Below are 19,952 nucleotides of genomic sequence, written 5' to 3' on the forward strand. Positions count from 1 at the left end.
GGCGAATTAGATTCCCCTGCCACATCAGACACCAAGAAATTACAGAGGCCCAAAGAGCTCGAAATGCAAGTGGTGCACATAAAAATGGAAAGAAGTAATATTTATGTGAAGTTGGGGCACGTGGGGCTCTTTTGAAGTGCAGCTGGGTTGTGTTTCCTTTGGCCAGTTTAGTCTACAAGTTATACATAATCTTTCTACTCCTATTATTTTTTTTAATTTAAATTTATCTTTACTGTTGAAAGGAATACAGGTGCCCCCCCTTCCCCCCACTGGCCCCCCCACCCCCCCCAGGCCTCCCACTCTTAGTTAGTCTCAGTTGCTCACACTCGGAGCGCCGGGTGCACGTCCTTCCTACCTGTCGCCTGGGCGCACTCAGTCCCGGGCCCTCTCCCACCCCTTCCCGTGGCCCAGGTTCCCCCTCCTTGCTCCTGTAGCTTTTTGTTCTCTCGCCTCCGTTTCTCACACGTCTTTTATTGACTTTTTGGTTGTGCGTTGTTTTAATTTTCAGTGTGTATATACCTAATAGTTCTTTTGTAGGGAGTAAGATGTCTGAGTTCTTGTGTTCTGGAAGTGTCTTTATTTTGTACTTTTACTTGAATGTTTTGTAGGAGGTTTAGGTTCAAAGTGCATTTTCCTACACGTTTGACGATACTGCTCTGTCCTATTCTGGAATTAAAGCCCCTGGATGAGAAACCTGATGCTGAAATTACTTTTGTCCCCTCCTTGGTAACTGTTTGCCTTCCCTCTTCCTGCCCAGATCAGTGATAATAATTCCTTCACATCACCAGACTGAGGTGTAACTGTTTTCCTGACACTGCCTCATACATTTTTGAGCCAGTTGTTGATTTCAATTAGGATCCAAACAAAGACCACAGGTTGCATTTGGTTGACATGTTTCTTAAATCTCTGTGAATATATGTTTCTCCTCTGCCCCGCTTTTCCCCCCTTGCAGTTTTTTTTTATGAATTTTATAGCTCTTTTACTTATTTTTGACTTTAAATAATTTTTTATTTTTCAGTTACAGTTGACATACAGTATTATATTAGTTTCAGGTGTACAACCCAGTGATATAACTTACTAAGTGGTCATCCTGATAAATCTCGCACCCATCCGACACCACAGTTTTGTGGCGTCACTGACTGCGTCCCGGCGCTGTACTTCACGTCCCTGTGACTGCCCTGTAACTACCCATCTGCACTTCTCAGTCCCTCGCCTTTTACACCCAGCCCCCAACCCCCTCCCCTCTGGAACCGTCAGTACATCTGAAACTAATATAAAATAATATTGAATGTAGAACTCTTTTTGAAAAATAGAATAAAATTAAAGATGCTGTTCCTTCGGCATGGCACCCACCCTCCAGGAACCCACGGTCTAGAGTTCGTTTGAGGTGATTTGAAGAACAAAACTACAAAAGACAACGTGAACCAAAAAATCCGTTTTATTTGTATCCATTCTCTGGCTGTCCCTTTGCCCAAGTGATGCGGTCCCCAGATAGCAGAGCCATGCATGTAACTCAGACACCTTCGAACCCAGCCGATGTGCGTGTGCGTTTGGTCGGGAACTGCTCATGCGACGGTGCGAACACCGCGGCTTCTTTCTCCCCGCCTGCACCCCTGGGCTTGCGCGGGGTGAGGCGCGTCTGCCTCTGTGGCCTGTGCTCCTATGTGCCGTCCGTGTGACCTGCAGCCCCCCGCGTGTGACTGGTGTTTCCATAGGTGCATTTCTTATGCCTGTAAACCCAAACACAGGCCAGCTACTGCACGTGGTGCCTGACCTAAGAGACGTTCTGCCCCCAAACCCGGCAACTTGGGCGATCTTCAAGGGCGTGTAGTGCTGGGTACCTGGCATCTTTTGGACCCCCAGTTACTTTGGAAACTTAACTAGTTTGCAAGACGTAAAGTCGGGGTACCCAAGGGCTTGACCGGCACAGAGCAGAAGGCATTGTTATTTTGCTATAAAGCCTTTACTTGTCGTGAATTCCAGGTTTTAACCATCTCTTTCCCTCTCCCTCCCTTCCTTCTCTCCACTTCCCTCCTTCCCTCTCTCCTACCTTTATTTTCTCTTTTGCAGTCTGCTGTTTTGTCGTCCACAAGCGGTGCCATGAATTTGTCACTTTCTCCTGCCCAGGCGCTGACAAGGGTCCCGCCTCTGATGTAAGTAACGGGCACTGGTCCCCTGTCTTTGTCCACAGTCGGGGTAAGTGAGGACCCTGAGACAAAGAAGTTGGGGTGGTCTCACTCCAAGGCATGTATGGTCCTTATATTTTTTCATTTTAATGGAAAAAAACAAAAAACAAAACATTTCCAGAGGGGGTGTGACCGTACAGGAAACAAGCTGCTCCCCTACTGTGATTTTGCTAAATGTCTAAAAAATTTTTATTGAATTTATTGGGGTGACATTGGTTAATATGATTATATAAGTCTCATAAACGTCTTTTCATCTTGACAGCTGGGGCATGGAGAGTGGTGGGCGGGGGAGAGGTAGTTGGCTAGACCTTCATGCAAGCTCTTGAGAGCCCTTTGCTGTGGAATGCTTGGTACCAGGGCCCGAGAACTAGGGGGAAATGACTTTGTCCTGTTACTGTGCATCCCCCGGTATGACTGCTGTGGGTGGGACAAGGGATGCTTCTAGATAAAACAGGCAAAGAATTTTTGTTTTAATCATTATGAGTTTGTTTTGGAATGGAAAAATGTATCTAGTAGTGATTTTGCATTTATAGTAGGAATGTAAAATTTCCTGCCTAAGTAAAGGTATTTAGGGTAAACCAAAGATATATTGATTTAAGGAAAATATTAAGTGAATGATGGTATGGATACTATAAGGTTATGACAGAACTCTTGGTGCAGATTTGTCTAAGATTTGGGTGCATCGTTGATCGCCTCCCCGACAGCCATTCATGGCCCACACCTGCCCTCTGGCACAGGCCGCCTCTCAGGCTGGCAGCTGCAATGCCAGCCACTTGCTTCCCCCAGCCGAGGAGCTAGTGACTGGGCATGTGACTGCCTTCTGCTCGGTGGGGTGGGGAAGCCTGCGTAAGGCTTCTAGGAAAGACTGTCCTTTCTGATAAGAGAAGACATCTCTTTCTTTGTCCTGCTTGTGGTTGTGACAGCCCTTTAGGGACAGTGAGGGAGACGTGGCTGACATGCTGGGCACGGCAGAGTGGGCGGAACCTGAGTCACTGCTGACGTTGATAAGCAGCTGAGCCAGCTCTGAGCTCCCTCATGCCAGACTGTATGTGAGATGAGAAGCTGGCAGGAGGACTCGGTGAAGCCTCGCTGAACTTTCCCAGGAGCACTTCCCACCACGCACACTTTCCCACTGCCCAGTAATGAACTGTGTCCAGGTAGCCGCTGCACAGCTGCCACCCTAGTGTTCTCGTTTGTCCTGTTTTGGTTTCACCTTCTGGAATTTTCTACATGGATTTTGTCCATTACTGGTCCTGTTCTTACCCACTTAGACCTGACAGCTGCCCTCAGAGTGGTGACAACTTTGTGTCCTTGGATCTGTTTGACTCTTGCTAACCTTTTACAAATGGTCATTTGCCGTGTCCCCGCAAAGCGGGCCTATCTGTTGCCATGGCAACACGGACCCGCTAGGGCTCCGGCCACAGCTGCTCTGCTTGGAAACTGGTACTTGGGGTCAGAACTGCAGGCTGCACAGAAGCAGCACAGCCCTCCGGCCTGTCCGCGGAGGGGAGGACCGGGACGCTGTCAGGGTCCCTCTGGGCCTTCCAGTGCGGTTCCTCTTCTCGCGCCCGGGAAAGCAGGCAGGGCAGCTTGGGGACGGCTGACCCGGTGTGCAGCTCTGAGTGTCCTGTAGACGGAGGCTTGGGAATGCTCAAGGAGCAGCAGGAGGATGGTGTTCCCGTCCTGCTTGTACAGGGTGGGCAAGGCTGCTCACGGAGTGCACGAACGAGCTCCTTCTTCTGTTATTTATTAATTATTGTATTATTTTCCACACAAACAACTGCAAACCTACTTTTCCCCACCCCGTATTCATTGGCTTTTTCTGTTGCCTAAGACAGAAACTCAGCTCAGACGGGCTTATATGAAAAGGGAGATTCCTGGTCCCTGAAACGGAAAAGCCAAGGGTAGGCTGGTCAGAGCCCTGGATCAGGTGCAGAGTGCGGTCCTCAGGATTCCCCTTCTCCAGGTTGGCCCAGCCTTCCTGTCCTGCTTTCAGGTTCAGGAGCATGTTTCTCCGGGGCAGCGTGATGGCTGCAGCTCTAGGGAGGAGAGCTGGTCTCACTGGACCATGGGCCACATGTAGCCAGAAGGATGGTTGCGCTGACAGGCCAGACCTGCTCATGTGTCTGCTCCTGGAAAGGAGGGCCCGGGTGCCTACCCCAAAATTTGGGAGTGGGGGAGAAGTGGTCCCTCAGAAGGAAACTAGAGAAAAATATTGAGAACCGTTTAGAAGTCGCAAACCATAGGGCCGGCATTCACAGACTCGAATATGTGTGACCTTTGGCAAATTACCTAAATCTCTTTGTGCCTTAGGTTCCTCAGCGGAAATAGATAAAATAACAGCCCCTACCTTATGGCATTGTTATGAGCACCCAGCGAGTAAAATCTGTGAAAGCGCTGAGGACAGGGTCTGTGCCGGGCAGGAGCTGTATGTGGGGAGAAGATGCTGGCGACGGGGGGCAGCGGGGGGTCTGCGGAGGGAGTGTGACAGTGAGCGACCTCTCTGCCTGCCACCTGCCGTCCTCCTAGCAGTGTGGGCGCCGCGGGTGTCAGCGGCCCTCACTGTACGCGTGGAGCTGCGCAGCCATCCATTACCTTGGCACGGGGAGAGCAGCGGGCACCCCTGTAGCCAGCGTGCATGGGATTTGGCAGCCTGCCTGGGACGATCCTATCTCTGGACACAGTTCCAAGAAGGTTGGTTGGCACCAAGGATGATGAATTGGTCCAGACAACTGAATTGGTTTGATTCTCAGTTCATTGACCTTTTTTTGTCTACGGTCGGAGGCATGATTAAAGATCTGTCCACACCTGCTCGGCAACCTGGCCGGGCTCTTGCTGGCTGAGACTCAGGCGCAGCCAGATTCAGGCTTGGAGGAGTGCCCTGCTCCTGCGTGACCTTGGAGGAGCTGGTGTGGGCAAGCTCATGGAGCAGCGCAGCACGTCTCCATCCATGGAAAAGCAGTGTGCTGGCCCTGTCCGCGCCCCTCTGCTCTCCCAAGCCCAGTCTGAGCTAGGGATATGCTGGATGTTGGAACTTAGTCTTCTACAGATAAGTCCAAATCATGGAACATCAGTCCCCCTGAGGAACTTTATGGACCGGGAACTGTCCCAGTGAACCCAGCTACTGACCAGTTATTCGGTGCCAATAGGAACAGACATATGTGGGCACCGACCATTGGAGGACCTCCAGTGACAGAGTTCCTGGCTGGTACTTCTGGTCACCTACAGATACCCTCCTGGTTCTTGGTCTCTTCCCTGGTTGGGGACTCTCAATTCTGCTGTCTCTTGGACCATTTCAAGCATATGTATGGACATTACAGTTACCCATCACTTGCAATGCTGACCGTACACACTGCCTCCTGAGAGATCTCAGAACGAGAAGGAGAGGAGTTGTCTCTGAGGGCTGGGATGAGTTAAGTGAGGTGCTTGCCCTGGGCACAAAATGTAGCCTCACCTGTGTCAGTGGCTCCCTGGCGGCTGGGTGATCTAGGATGGCCGGCAGTGAGCGGGTGGTTGGCCCGGGAGCCTCGGTTCTCCATGTGGCCGCATCCTTCAGCTGGCTCGCTCTGGTTCACACGGTGCTGTCAGGGTTCCAAGAAGGGCAGCTCAGCGTAACCACAGCACATGTGTTTTTCCAGCCTGTGCACCACGTTTGATAGTGTCCACTGGAGAAAGTAGTGGAGAAAGAGATTTCACTTTTCATGGGAAGGAAGAATCTCTGGTAAATCTACGGCAGATCTTGTTGGCTCCAAAAGCCACTGAGAGCAGAACCTCTGGACTTCATAGGAGACCCACAGGCCTTGGTGTCAGTCAGAGGGTCAGAGGTGGCCCTACGGAGAGAGCACATTCATTCCCTGCCCCAATCCCTCGCCGATCCGGCACCTCCAGCTACAGTGGAAAGCTGGGCAATGTATTGATCGTGTCAGTGGCGGGTGAGAGTGTGGACTCTGGAGCCAGACGTGGGTTCAGGGCCTGACTCTGCCAGCTATTCACTAGGGGGCTTGGGCCTGCCGTTTCCCTCTTGGTGCCATTTCCCTCTTGGTGGCTCAGTTTCCTCTATAAATCAGAATATTAGTACCAACCACATAAACTTGTTGTAGTAATTTGTTAATCCTCAAAATGAAAAGAGGTTTAAAAAAAATGAAATAAAACAGCAAAAGGGTTAACCCCGTTGCCTGAAAGTGCTTCGCCCCGTGCCTGTCACACGGTGAGCCCGCACTCGCAGCTGATGGCCTGCCGGTTGCCCGTCTCCCTAACAGTGAACGTGCTGGAGCCCCCTGCCCGACTCCACCCAGAGCGCGCTCGTGCCAGGTGACTGCCCCCGTGCCTCCGACTCCGTGGTGCGTGCTAAGAAAAGAACCCGGGCTTGGGCGCCAGAGAACCTGGCTGTCACATTCCAGCGCTGCCGTTCTCTGCTCCAGCGACCTGGGGAGTAATCAGCCGTGTGACACTGAGTTTGTATCTTTAGAGTGGGGGAAGTGATAGCTAAGTCATACTTTTTTGTGAGTATTTACTGAGAGGCTGATTGAGCTACGTCCACAATAGCACCTGGCACAAAGAAGGCAGTCAGTAAATGGCCTCTGAATTACGTCCGTACCCGAAGGAGTCTCTCCTAGCTCAAGAGGGCTAGCGGCCACCTCTCACCCGCTGATAGTAATATTTACTGAGTGGAGGCCTCTGTGCCAGGCAGTGCAAAAGGATTCTATAGCAGGTTTGTGTAAAAATACTTCCTTCAACATTCTATGGTTTTAGAAATAATCCCTTATCATTTATAATCAAGGTACTGAGTAAAATCCATTGTCAATGCCCTGCACCCCCCTGACTCTATCACTAACACAGGTCAGTCACAGGCGATGGGCACACATGTGGAGTCAGGTCAGTTACAGGTGATGGACATGCATGTGGAGTCAGGCCAGTTACAAGTGATGGACATGCATGTGGAGTCAGGTCAGTTACAAGTGATGGACATACATGTGGAGTCAGGTCAGTTACAGGTAATGGACACGCATGTGCAGTGAACCCGTTGTGCTTCTTAATCAGGTCTTACTTCGTGAAGAATATTTGAAAGTGATAAATTGTGTTGAATGTTGAAGATTTAATAGAAGGAAAGTAAAAGGGAATTCAGAAAGACTATGTTATATTTATATATTAAAGAGGACACTTTTAGATAAAAGCTAGTGTCTGAAGATCTGATAGAAATCAATGGATGATTTTACAGGAAATTTTAAATTGCCAGTTTTGTCTGCAGAAATTGAAAACCAGAATCAGGATTACCAAGACAGAAATGAGAACGTTGTCCAAGAAATGTTTCTGCTCTCAAGGCCCCAGTCCAATAGGCTTTGTGGGGAAGTTACTTTAAACTTCAGAGGAATGAAAGATTTCAGTTTGTTTTAAACCACATTGGATCACAGAGAAAAAGTAAAGCTTCATGATTTTTTAATTGAAATAAGAGAACCCAACTCCGATGAGGAGTAGAAAAAGAGGTTGGCCCGTGGGAAGGACGCTGGTGATGGGAGAGGAGCTGCAGGGACAAGGGCCTTGACCCTGGCACTGAGGTCCTTGCCAGCAGGGTGCTTTCTCATGGTCGGTTCTGTCAGCGGCTTTGCTGTGTAACAGACCATCCACGATGCAGTGGCTAAAATCAGCAGTCATTTATTATTTCTCATGGTTGCGTGTGCTGCTTGAGGGACTCCTCTGACCTGGGCCTACTCCGCTGATCTCTGCTGGGCTCTTGTGGTTCAGCCAGTGACTTGGCTGGTGCTGGGCCACTAATGGGGTCTGGTACCAATTCCAGTGGGTGAGGAAGGGTTTCCTCACAGCACCAAGCAATTCTCGGACACCATGGGGTGCCTGTAATTCAGTTCATTTTTGGCACTGCCTGCCTGGAGAGAGCATCAGGTCGCACGGGTTAAGGGCTCAGTCCCTCTACCCTTCTGATGCCCATTGCCTGGCTACAAAGTGAAGGTTCCAGTGACCCCCCTCCAACTCAGGTCATCAATTCCAAGTCCAGGTGTCACCTTTACTTCTGACGAAGTGACTAAATCAGAGGTTCCCAGGACCTGCTCCTTGGGTTCAATTAATTTACTAGGGCAGCTCACAGAGCTCAGGAAACTCATTTAGTCACCAGATTACAAGTTTATTATAAAAGAACATAACCCAGGAACAGCCAGATGGAAGAGATGCTCGGGGCAAGGGGCACAGAGCTTCCATGTCCCCTCCGGGTACCACTCTCCCCACATCCCCATGTGTCCACCAACCCAGGAGCTCTCCAACCCTGTCTTCTGGGGTTTTTATGGAGGTTCCATCACATCAGCACAATTGATTTAAATTATTGGCCATTGGTGATTGAACTCAATCTTTAGTCCCTCTTCCCTCCCCGGAAGTCAAGGGTGGGCCTGAAAGTTCCAACCCTGTAAATGGAATGGTTGGTTCCTCTAGCAACCAGCTCCCATCCACATGTATTTCCTAAAAGTCACCTTATTAACATAATCAAAGACACCTTTGTCACTGTCATCATAGGAAGTCCCAAGGGTTTTAGGAGCTCTGTGCCAGAAATGGGATGAAGACCTGTTTCTTATTACTAACCACAGCCTCACACTCTCCCGGGATAGCCTCACTAGCATGGCTCACGGGGCAGACTTGGCCCTCGGTTGTCCTCTGAGTGGTCTCCTCCTCCAGGGGGCCCACCGAAGCTCATCCGTGTGCTAGTCTCAGGTTCCAAGCACAGCGAGAGAGGGACGGGCCCAACGCCCAGGTGATTCTGAAGCCTTTGTTTGTGTGTCACTGGTTGTGGCCAAGACCAGGTTCACCTGTGGGTGGGAGGAGCTGCAAGGCCACGTTGCAGACGCGTGCGGGAGCGGGAGGAGTTTCAGGCCGTCGCCCACCCCACCCACTGGCCTCAGCGGCCGCGTCAGCTGTCCTGCTAGTCCTTCCAGATCCTCTGCGTTTTCCCTGGGAGACCGGCCTGCGAGGACTACATCAGTTGGGGTTCCCTGCCTTCTGGTTGGGATCAAGGGGAGCGATTAAAGGAGATTGGAGGGTGAGAAAAGGGAGCCCAGGGTATATATCAGGGTCGTCTTGGCCCCACCCTCTGACTGAGGTTGCTGTTCCTCTAAGGCAGGCTTGTGCAAGCAGTTCTCACTCTTTGGGTCCCGTGGACTGCATTCTTCCCTTGTCCCTTTGCTCTTCTAGCCCCAGTTGCTGGTTTCCCAGCCCCATGCTCATTCCTCTAGAAACAGTCCTCCCTGAAAGCGTTCCTAAACTCTCCTGAGTGTGCCTTGTTTCCCGTGGGGACCTGACCCACGTGTCCTTGCCTCGTTTGCTCCGGCCGTAGGCAGGACATGTCTGCAAGGTGCCTGGCGACCTGGTACCGGCGGACCCCTTGGAAAGATAAAAGCCCTCATGGTAGAAGTGGCCCTCCTAGCCCGCGGTCACGGCCGGCCTCGGGCGGGCTCCGGTCCCGCGGCCCCCTGGCGCGGGGAAGGCCCTTCGGTGGCTCCTGGGCCGGGCCCTGCGGCTCTCGGAGCAGCTGAGGGGCCCATCCGACCGGAGCTCCCACGGTTGTTAATTATGAGCTAACTTGATAAAGTTGGCGTAAGAAAGTAAACTATAGTACACTGCGTCTAGATCAGCGATTTCTAACCTTTTTCATGTTGTGGCACATAAACTAACTACTGAAATTCTGCAGCACACCAAAAATATATTTTTTGCCAATCTGACCAAAAACAGGTCTGATTTTGATTCATTCATGCTGGATGGATATTACTATGTCGGCTGTCGTCATTTTTTTATTTGACGATTTAAGGGAAAAGAGGTGGGTGCCCCTGACTGAATAGTCCGGTACTGCAGGTTTTAAACTTTCTCGCAGCTCACGGGTTGAAAATCGCTGGTCTAGGTGACAATTCCTAAATAAAATACTTAATACTATTTAACTCTTGGCATAGATATATTGGTTCAAATAGACTTTATTTGTGTGTATGTGAGAGAAATGACTTACAGATAAAAGTAACAGAAAATTTTGACTAATAACACATAGGAGCGAAGATAAAGCCAGGCCGGCAGGGAACCGTGAAATCTGGAAAGCGCGGGTCGCGGTGTGGGCGCGACAGTGAGCGTCGTCACCCCGCCAGTGTGCGTGAGTCGAAGCTCTGCCGAAAGGCAGGGACCCCAGATGGGACAGACAGACAACGGACAATTCCAGGCAAAGTCTAAGAGGAACTTAGAACACAGGTTAACATAAAAGGGGCAAAGACATACCACAAAACACACATAAATGTAAGACGCGGTCTTCGTGGACGCAAAGCAGAAGCATCAGCAGGAGGAAGGGGGCGGGAAATGCCTTTAAAATATTACTGTTGCGTGCAAACTACATACCCTTTCTGGAGAGAAAATTACCAAGATGTATTAACAGCCTTAAGGACCTTTTAACCGAAGAATTACTCAACCGATTCCTTTTTGACCTAAGAATTACAATTCTAGGACTCCTTGCTGAGGAATTATTTCAGGCTGCGTGCGTTTATTTAGCTAAAGGGGTGTTCACCGCATCAGTGCTCATGCCAGCAATTTGGAAACGGCGTGACGCTGCCAGCCGGGGCTGTGTAGGGAAAGGCACCCGTGGGGGTGCTGTGAGGTGATGGAAGCGTCCCGGTGTCCGCCTGCTGGAGACGTCTGCATCTTGACTGGGGTGGTGTCTTTACAGGGCTCCACATTTTTCCAAATGCATGGAACGGCTCTACCACACTGGCGCTTCTCCTAATTAGTGTTGTTGGGGCGCACGCCCCAGAAACCGCCTCTGCTTAGCTTACTCAGGGAGGAATTGATTGGAAGGGTCTGGTGTAGTCCAGGGAACTGGAGGAAGACGGGAGTCACCCACCGGCTGCATCTGATTTGGGTTCTTATTTGCTTTGGTTCTAAATTCAGATTCCAGGAGAGGGATGATCTGGGTGACCCCAGGTCAGTTAGCACAGAGGGGGTGTCGGGTACTTGAAGGGGACTGAGGGACTCCTGCCAAAGAGGAAGCAGAGATGTGGAGCAGGCCGGAGCAGCCCACGTCCACTACAATTTTAAATGGTGCTTTTCGGAAGGCAGACCGGTTGGATGCTGAAGATGATTTGGGTAGCCTGCTGAAAACCAGCCTCACCTGAACAGAGACAAGGACCTGGAATCCGTAAAGCCCTTCAGGGGATTCTGACAGTGGCTGAGTCTGGAAACCAGTGTCAGACAAAATTGTGCAGTGGCTCTGGAACCAGAAGGGTTGGGTTTGAATTCCAGGCTTGCCCCTGGTTAGCTGAACAATCTTGGGCTGGTTACCCACCCTCTCTGCCTCGGTTTTCTCATGTGTAAAAACAGGGTAAAACAGGGCCCTCCCCAGGGGGGTCAGGAGAGGGTTAGGTGAATTAGCCCCCGGGAAGGCGTTGTGCTGTGCCGGGCACCTGTGCCAATCCATACTGTCCCCACAGTGGTCCTTCAGGTCTCAGAGTGAGTTTCCAAACCCAGCCCTGTTGTTGGCACAGCCCACAGCCATGTTTCTTGCCGCAACGTGGAAAGATGGAGGCACCTCCCATAGCTGGTTGGGGGAGAGTCTAATAAAATGGTGGTAAGGTGATAAAATGCAGTTCTTTTGCCTGTGAAGTGAATCCGCAGGATTCTGCCCCATTCGCCAGGTGCCCGCGGCTTGCGAGGGTGGAGCAGCGTGCTCAGGGCAGTGCCCTGCTTCTCGGCAGCCTTTGGTCCCTCGCTGTCAGGAGGACGCGGAGCTGCTGGGACTCGCAGGAGGTGGAGATGTCCTGGCCCACAAATTGTTTTGGCTTCTCCTTGTTGGGGATGGAGCCTGCTTCAGAGCCAGAAAAGGGCAATTTACCCGAAACCTTAGCCCACGGAGCTTGTGGACTTGGGGGAAATAGAGAATCAAAGGGCAGAGCCCCCTGTGGGGTGGCGGCCTGGAGGGGTATGGAAGGCGCTGGTCCTGGGTCCAAGACCTCACTTCTAGTCTTCCTCTGCCTCTGGCTTTTCATTCCCGGAGCTCCCCCACCTCTACTGGTTTGGGATTCTGGGATTTTTAAGTATTTTTAAAAAAATACTTGTTGAAATACTTTTTAATGTTAAAATACTTTTTTAACAATACCACCCCAGAGCCAGCATTCACAGGTATGATTCTGTTTTACGCACTTTACATGTAATATGCCTCCTACGCTGCGCTCTCCGAGTAAGCGTCATTGTCACCACCTCAGGCTACAGATAAGGAAGCCGAGGCCTGCAGAGACTAAGGGACTTGCCCAGATCACATGGCCAGTGAGTGGTAGAGCTGGCATTCAAACCTAGGCAGCCTGGCCCCCAGGGGCATGGTCTTGCTCCGTACCCCAGACTGCCTTGTAACCTCAGCCCTGTCTACCTGCACAAATCTTCCTGGAGACACACCTTTGCTCTGGGACCACCTCTGCAGGTAGTTACCCCCAGAAGCTCTGGGACGCCATAGCCCCTGCCCCACCGGGCCAAGGCACGTGGACACCTGTCCCGAGCTTGAACGACTGACTCTTCTTCTAGGAATTTAGAATTTAGGTTGAGATTCTGGCTTTAGTCTGGGCTGGTCACATGGCTTTTGAAAGCTTTATTACACTAAAAGTGCCCATCTTGATAAATTCTCACACAGTGAATTCTCTACAACCAGAACCCCAGGGCCGCCCTGTTCCCGCTTCTAGCCCCTACCCCCATAGCCTGCCCTTTCAGGTCCCAGCCATAAGTTATCTGCTCTTCTTTCCATTGAACTAGTTATTTTTATTCTATTTTGGAAAGAACATGTAACATGAGATCTGTCCCCCTTTTTAAGTGCACAGGACAGTGTTGGCTGTAGGCACAGTCCACAGATCTAGAACTTACTCCTCTCGCTCAATCAAAATTTTATGCCTCTGAGTAGTAACTCCCCATTTCCTCCCCCACCTCTGACACCCACCATCCCACTCTTTGATTCTGTGAATTAGACTATTTTAAATACCTCATGTAAGTGGAATCACACAGTCTTTCTGTGTCTGGCTTATTTCACTTAGTACAGTGTCCCCAAGTTCATCGTGTTGGCCCATATCGCAGAATGTCCTTCTTTTTAAAGCTTGAACGATACTCTGTTGTATGCACCTACCCCCCTTTCTTCATCCATGTATCTACCGGTGGACAGGTAGGTTGCTCCCACGCCGTGGCTGTTGTGAGTAGTGAGGCTGCAGGGCTAGAATCTCACTGAGATCCTGGTTTCAGCTCCTTTGGATAAACGCCCAGAAACGGGATTGTGGGATCATATGGTAGCTCCATTGGTTATTTTTTGAGGAACCTCCAAGTGGGCTAAGGACCTGAATAGACATTTCTCCAAAGAAGACCTGCAAATAGTCCACAGGTACATGAAAAGAATGCTCAGTGTCACTAATCATCAGGAAATGGGACTCAGATCCACAATGAGGTATCACCTCACACCGGTTAGGATGACTGTTTAAGAAACAAACCCAGAGGCCAGCACGTGCTGGCAGGCTTGTGGAGGAGCCGGGCGCTTGCGCTCTCGGCGGGAACGCGAAGTGGCACAGCCACTGCGGAGGGCAGCTCGCCTGCTCTTGGACTCTGCACAAATGGAATTATATAGTTGGCCTTCTCCTGCTTGGCTGCTTTCCCCAATATTTTGTTTGTGGCCATGTGACTTTGAAATGATGCACAGCATCCCATTTTTCTGGATGATCGACTTCAAAGGCTGCCAGGTTAGGCAGGTACATAAATCAGTCGAGCGTGTGGTGACAGGGAGTGCCCATCTGGCACATGTGCACCTGTCCAAAAGGGGCAGCCACTGCTCAGCTCCCTTTGTTTTATTCCTGGTATTTAAAGGACCAAGGGCCAGATCTTCCAGTTTTCCAAGAGAAGTTTGAATCTCCTAATTTTAGATGTTGACAAATAATTCAAGAATTACGACCGTGCTGTATTGAAGCACATTTACGGGCTGGATTCATTCTGAGGTCCACCGGTTTACCATGACTGCATTAGGAGGTCAGACTGTCATCAGCAGAAGGACTCCTGACCTCCGTGAAGGGAGAAAGGAAAACGCAGATTGAGTGAGATCAGCCTTCTTTGGGGAGTAGGGAGGGGGCGGCGGTTCCAGACGGGGAGCTCTAACAGCATGAAGAGGTCCCCTTCCCTGGCAGTGTGGTTGCGCTTTACACTGGCTGGGCCACACCCATCCCCCTGACCCTGGGTGCAGCCCTGGTTAGGAACCAGGTGCCACAGCACCCCTGCTGGACTCAGCACCCTCTGTGTTGGGTGGGATCTGCAGTGGGTTGGCTCAGAGAGGGGGTCATTCACCACATTTATATGTGTTTCTGCACATTTATTAAGCGCCTGCTGCTGCCAGGACTGCAGAGGCACCTGGGAAGATTCACCTCGGCGTCCTGTGTTTGGCCAGTCGCCCCTGTCACCGCCAGACACTGCTGCTCTAATTTTTTTCAGTTGGGAGAATCGGGCCGGGCTGCCCTTCCCTCAATCCAAGCCTCACCTTTTCTATGCACTGAAACACATTTGAAGCATTTCTGGCATTTACTTGGCACCTGCCCCTGGTTCCTGGGCTGAAATAGATTCTCCTGTTTTTACACAGTGCCCTCCGGGACCTCCAGTGGCTGTGCGGGGCGAGGGCGAGGGAGATGTGCGGGCTCGGGTGGTGGGCTCGCGTGCTGAGTAGGAGCGCGGGCGGAACCTGGGCTCGGGTCTTGGCGCCCCTGCTCCCTGGCTCTGTGATCCTTCGTTCTCAGGTGAGGGTGATAATACACCCACTTCACAGGGATGCTGTACTAAATAAGTCAACATCTGCAAAAAGCTTAAACTGTGCCTGGTGTGTCATATACGTGTTTGCTTGACCAGAATCCTGGGCTTCAGTCTTGGCCTTTAGGTCTTGGTTCTGTTTCTTAATTCTGCCTCAGACCTTCCTGGTACAACTTTCTGTCTTGTTCCTCCTGGCCCCATGCCTGTGAATCTCCAGAGTCCCCCTGAGCAATGGGAAAGTCTGGGCCTTGTCCTCGGTGCTCCCAGACTTTCCCTGCCCACTTACTGCCAAATCCTATTGAACCCCCAACATCGTAATTACAGCTAACACTTATGTAGCACCTATGCCAGCCGCTGCTCAAGGTGACTTACGTACACACTCATGGCATCTTCATCCTACGGGAAAGGAACGCTTTTATGCCTATTTTATAGAGGAGGAAACTGAGGCTGCCAGGTTATCTGGCTGCCAAGCCACATGACTAGTAAGAAGCAGAGTCTGGATTTGAACTTGACTGCCCTAGAGCCCGCTCTTAACCAGCAGTGTGCTGCAACCCCTCCTGCGTCCTCACAGAGGGGCCCCGGACTAGGCCCACTCAGCCTCCCTGCACCAGTACCCTCCTGTCCTGGTTCCCTGACCCTCTGTCTCATGGGCCTGTCATTTCCACGTTGCTGTGGAGTCATCTTTCTGCAAATCAGATGTAGGCACATGCCTGTCCTTGCTGAAAACAGGTCTGTGGCATAGTCTTGGGCGTGGCTCATGAGCAGGGCCACCCTGCATGGGGCTTTGCCAAGCTTGCCCATGGGCAGTTCTGGTTATTCCGTTGCATTGGGATCCTGGAGTTTGCGTGCCTGTCTTTCTCGAGTCCCGTTTGGAAGGTACATGACATGGTCCCCTCTTTATAGGCCCTGTGTGCTGTGGGCCCATTCACCCCTCCGGCCTGTTTGACCACTACCTTCCCCACCCTCCGAGCTTTCTTCTTTCACTCTCTTGTGCCCCAGCAGCCTGCCCACCATCAGGCATGTGCCGGGCCACACCTCTCGCCCTGCTCCACCGCGAGCTCAGTGAGTCTCAGTCCTGGTTGCATGGCTGAATCATTTGTGGAGCTTTATAACCAAACACTGGTGCCTGGGCTCAGTGTAGGCAGATGAATGAGAATCTCTGAGTCCAAGTCGCCCAGGTGATTTCAGTGTATAGCCAGGGTTAAGAACCCTGGTTGACACCTACTCATCCTCTGGGCATCACCTCCTCAGGGAAGCCCTCCCTGACCTCCCTGACCAGGTCAGTACCACTATTTTGCACTCCCATCTATAGCACCACACCCCTCTTCTTGCTTTCACACATCACAGGGGTGTGACATGGTGACAGAGAGCCCGGATCTTGGATGCAAATCACTAGCTGTGTGACCTTGGGCAACTTACTTCACTTCTCTGTGCCCCAGTTTTCTCCCCTGTGAAACAAGGATAATAAACCTATTTCACTAACGGTCACATGAGCTAATTGTATGTGAAACTCTGAGAGCAGTGCCTGGCCTGTGGTGCTGGTGCTGTAGTGATAATCCCATTATTGTCACCCCCACTGGAATTATAGATCCTGAAAGGTGGGGTCGGAATCTAATGTCAGGCCATGTCACACCTACAGTGCATCTCGCTCGGCCTGTGGTAGCTCCCCAGGCACTGCTGAGCCGAGCGGCGTCCCAGGGCTGCTCCTGGTGACAGGGGCCGGTGATGGGCACTGAACCCGTCTTCCTCGGGGAGGCCTCCCGCCTCTGGATCTTGTGTCTGGTGGTGAAGATGGCCAGGCCCGAACCTGCGTGGCTGGTGGCGTCCGGAGCCCCGGGCGCTGATGGTGGCCCCAGCTTTCCTCATGTCCTACACGAAGGTTCTTTCTGCGCCTCTGAGATGCAGATGTGGGCGTGTGAGGGCTTCCGTGGCAGAGGGCCGTGTCAGGAAGCTGGGCGTGTGCTCTGCACCCAGAAATCAAGCGTCTGTGCCCTGGCCTTGCATTTGGGTGGCCCCCACTCCGCAGGGAGAGGGTGCTCAGACCAGGTCCCTGGTCCCTCAGCGGCCAGGGCGGAGGCTGTGTGTGCTTGCTTTGTGGGTGGCCCGGGAGTCATTTATAGGGCCAGGGTGTGATCTGTTGCAGTGTGACTGCTCCTTGAACCCACTGCTGTGCCCTCTGAGCAACACCTTCTCAGTGTGGCCTCCACAGGAAGAGGCGGGGCCCCTCTCTGAACAGCCTGGACCACCCAGGTTGTCAGAACTTGAAAGCCGCCTGGGGAATGCCCAGCTTAACCCCTTTGTTTTCTGAAGGGGGAACTGAGACCAGAGCATGGAAGTGACTTGCCCAAGATCACAGAGGGAGTTTTTACTTTCAGTTACCGTTTATCAGGTGCATGCTACATGCCAGTCACTGTGCTAACCCAGTGTAACCGTGATTGCATTAACCTTTGCAAATCTAGAAAGCAGAAACATTTCTTAGATTCAGCAAACACTTGTGTAGTATTTTACTAAGTGTCAGGCATTGTGCTGAGCCCTTTACAAATATTAACTCATTAAATTCTCATAATTCTATGAAGATTTAGTGCTATTATTATTTATACTTTAAAGATGAGGAAACTGAAGCACAGAGAGGTTCAGTAACTTGCCCAAAGTCACACAGCTAGGGAATTCTTGAGTTGGGATTTGGTCCCACGCAGCCTGGCCTTGCAGTGCAGGCTTCTCTTCTGTAGTGCGTCGCCACATGACAGTTCTTGTCTCCATTTTAAAGGTGAGAAAATCAAGGCACGTATGGTGTAGATAACTTGCTCAAGGCTGCACAGCTGGGAAGCAAGATCTGGGATTGCATTTGGACCATTTCTCTGTGAAGTCTGATCATGAGCCCTCTACTAAATCCTCTCCCACGGGGCGCTGGGTCTCATGGCTGCAGAGTCTGAGCTGGGCACAGGGAAGGGGGTTGAGGCAGAGCTGGCAGCCAGGCAGGTGGGGGGAGTTGGTAGGGGGGATGGGGGCTGTGTCAGCCAGGTCCACCTGGCTTGAAGCAGGACCCCATGCAGCTGAATTGCACACAGAGCCCCAGCCAGATGACTTGGGCCAGTTCCCCTCCCTTCAGGGGACCCAGACCTCTCTGTGCAGCTCAGTCCCTCACTGCAATTCTCTGAGCCCCCACGAGCTTCTCCTTCCCAGCACTTGAAAGTATACATTCATTTGTGCTTTTTACTGTCTCCTTCCAGCTAGGCTGGGCACCCAGGAAAGCGGACGCTGTCTGATTGTGCTCACCCGGCACCTGACCACACAGAGTGCTTGGCGAATATTTGGTGAATAAATGGATAAACAAGTGAATGGTTCATTGCTTTAGTGGAGGAAACTAGCTCAGAAAATCCAGGCTGAAGTTCCAGAAGTGGGAACATATAGGGGTTTATTGGGGAAAGTTACTACTCAGTAGATGTAGGGATGCCCTGGTCAGCAATAGCTCGTAATTAATAACAGTAGCCCAGTAGCCGAGTGCCTGCTATTTATTGAGTGTCTGCTCGGAGTCAAGCAACTGTTTTAAAGGTTTTAAGTAATTCTGTCACAGTAACAATCCCAGGGAGTAAATCTGACCGTTATTGCTAGTTAACGGGAGAGGGACCTGAAGTGTGGAGAGTGGAGGTACCGGGCTAAAGGGTGCGGCTAGTGCATGGTGGGGCTGGCATTTGAATCCAGGCAACCCTCCCTGGAGCCTTTCCTTTTAAATACCTGACTGGCCCTCTTCATGGTGCACTTACTCCTATGCCAGGCGGAGGGTCACCAGACCAGGCCAGGCCTCACCTGGCTTCTCACCCTGGTGACCCAAGCATCAAACTGGGGCTGAACCTGCAGGTCCAGTGCTTGACTCCTTGGTGCCACGTAGAGCTGGGCTGGCTTGTGCTTGCGCGCAGCCTTCCAGGAGAAAAGCCCTGTTTGCTGTGAGAATGAGCCCCCCCCCCCCCCCCGAGGCGGGTCTGCAGTGCCCTTGGAGGCTCAGTGAATGGGTGTGCTAGTTGGAGTTGGGATCTGGGGAGTTACAAACTCGGATGCCTGCCGGGCCAGGCAGTGTCCAGCAGGCTGGGTGGCCAGGACTCAGCGCCAGCCAGCATCTGCCCTCAGGAGAGCTTGGCTCAGTGTCGCCAGTTCTGAGCTCTTCCCAGAATTCTGTATAACGGGAGGGACACCACATTCCCATCAAACTGTGGCTCCCACTGCTGTGAGTCCTGCCCAGGGGCCTGGAAATTCATCTCAGCAAGAGACTCGCAGGTGTGCCAGGGAGGATGGCACGACCCGCTGAGAACCTCCGACCTAGCTAATTCATTGAGATGGCTGGGTGAAAGGATATATCCAGGAAGGGGAAAGACTAGCTTAACCTTAGTGGCAACTAAGAAGGGTTTAGACAAGAAACTTCTAGAAGGACATAAAGGAAGGCTCCTCATGTGATGTCTCCCTGTCTCTCTCTGTCTTCTCTCTACCTCTGTCTCTCTATCTCTGCTTTCTGGGACACTGCCCCCCCGCCCCCCCAGCTCAGCTCCAGCACACAGCCCCTTGTTCTGAATTCTGCATGGCCCAGTGCATGCCACCGGCCAGACCTTGGTGCATTCAGCATGAGGTCAGGTGCTCTCCTGCCCACTGAGCTGGTGCTGCAGGTGGGGATTTTTCTAGAAGGGACAATAAGTGGGGCTGGCAAAGGCTGGCATTTCCAATATATGTGTGGGAGAATAACCATGGATGTTTTGTAAGCAGTGCTGGCAGAGGGGTGGGTGGGTATAAAATACGTGTTTTCAGTTGATGTTACAAACCTGTGATGTGTTTAAAGGGTACGATGCTGAGACAGGAATGGGGAGACAGATCAGTGGAGTGTAAGAGAAAATTTAAAAATGACAAGGGATACTCGAGAAATTAGTGTCTGATGAAAGAGGCATTTCAAATCAGCAGGGAGAAGATTCCATACATTTTCTGTTACAACTGACTACGCAC

The 19,952-nt window shown here is 51.5% G+C and overlaps 1 protein-coding gene across 2 annotated transcripts in view; it reads left to right on the forward strand.

Moving 5' to 3' along the window:
• The window catches only part of PRKCB (protein kinase C beta), a 273,228-nt gene that overhangs the window by 122,677 nt on the left and 130,599 nt on the right, over window positions 1-19,952 (forward strand). For both annotated transcript variants that reach the window (XM_087815849.1, XM_087815848.1), the window contains exon 3: window positions 2,071-2,153. In XM_087815849.1, the coding sequence (XP_087671975.1) occupies window positions 2,071-2,153 (83 nt within the window). The remainder of the gene's footprint in view (window positions 1-2,070; window positions 2,154-19,952) is intronic.

This window comes from Miniopterus natalensis, chromosome 3, assembly GCF_054644295.1.
Source record: "Miniopterus natalensis isolate mMinNat1 chromosome 3, mMinNat1.hap1, whole genome shotgun sequence".
In the NCBI taxonomy this organism is placed as follows: domain Eukaryota; kingdom Metazoa; phylum Chordata; class Mammalia; order Chiroptera; family Miniopteridae; genus Miniopterus; species Miniopterus natalensis.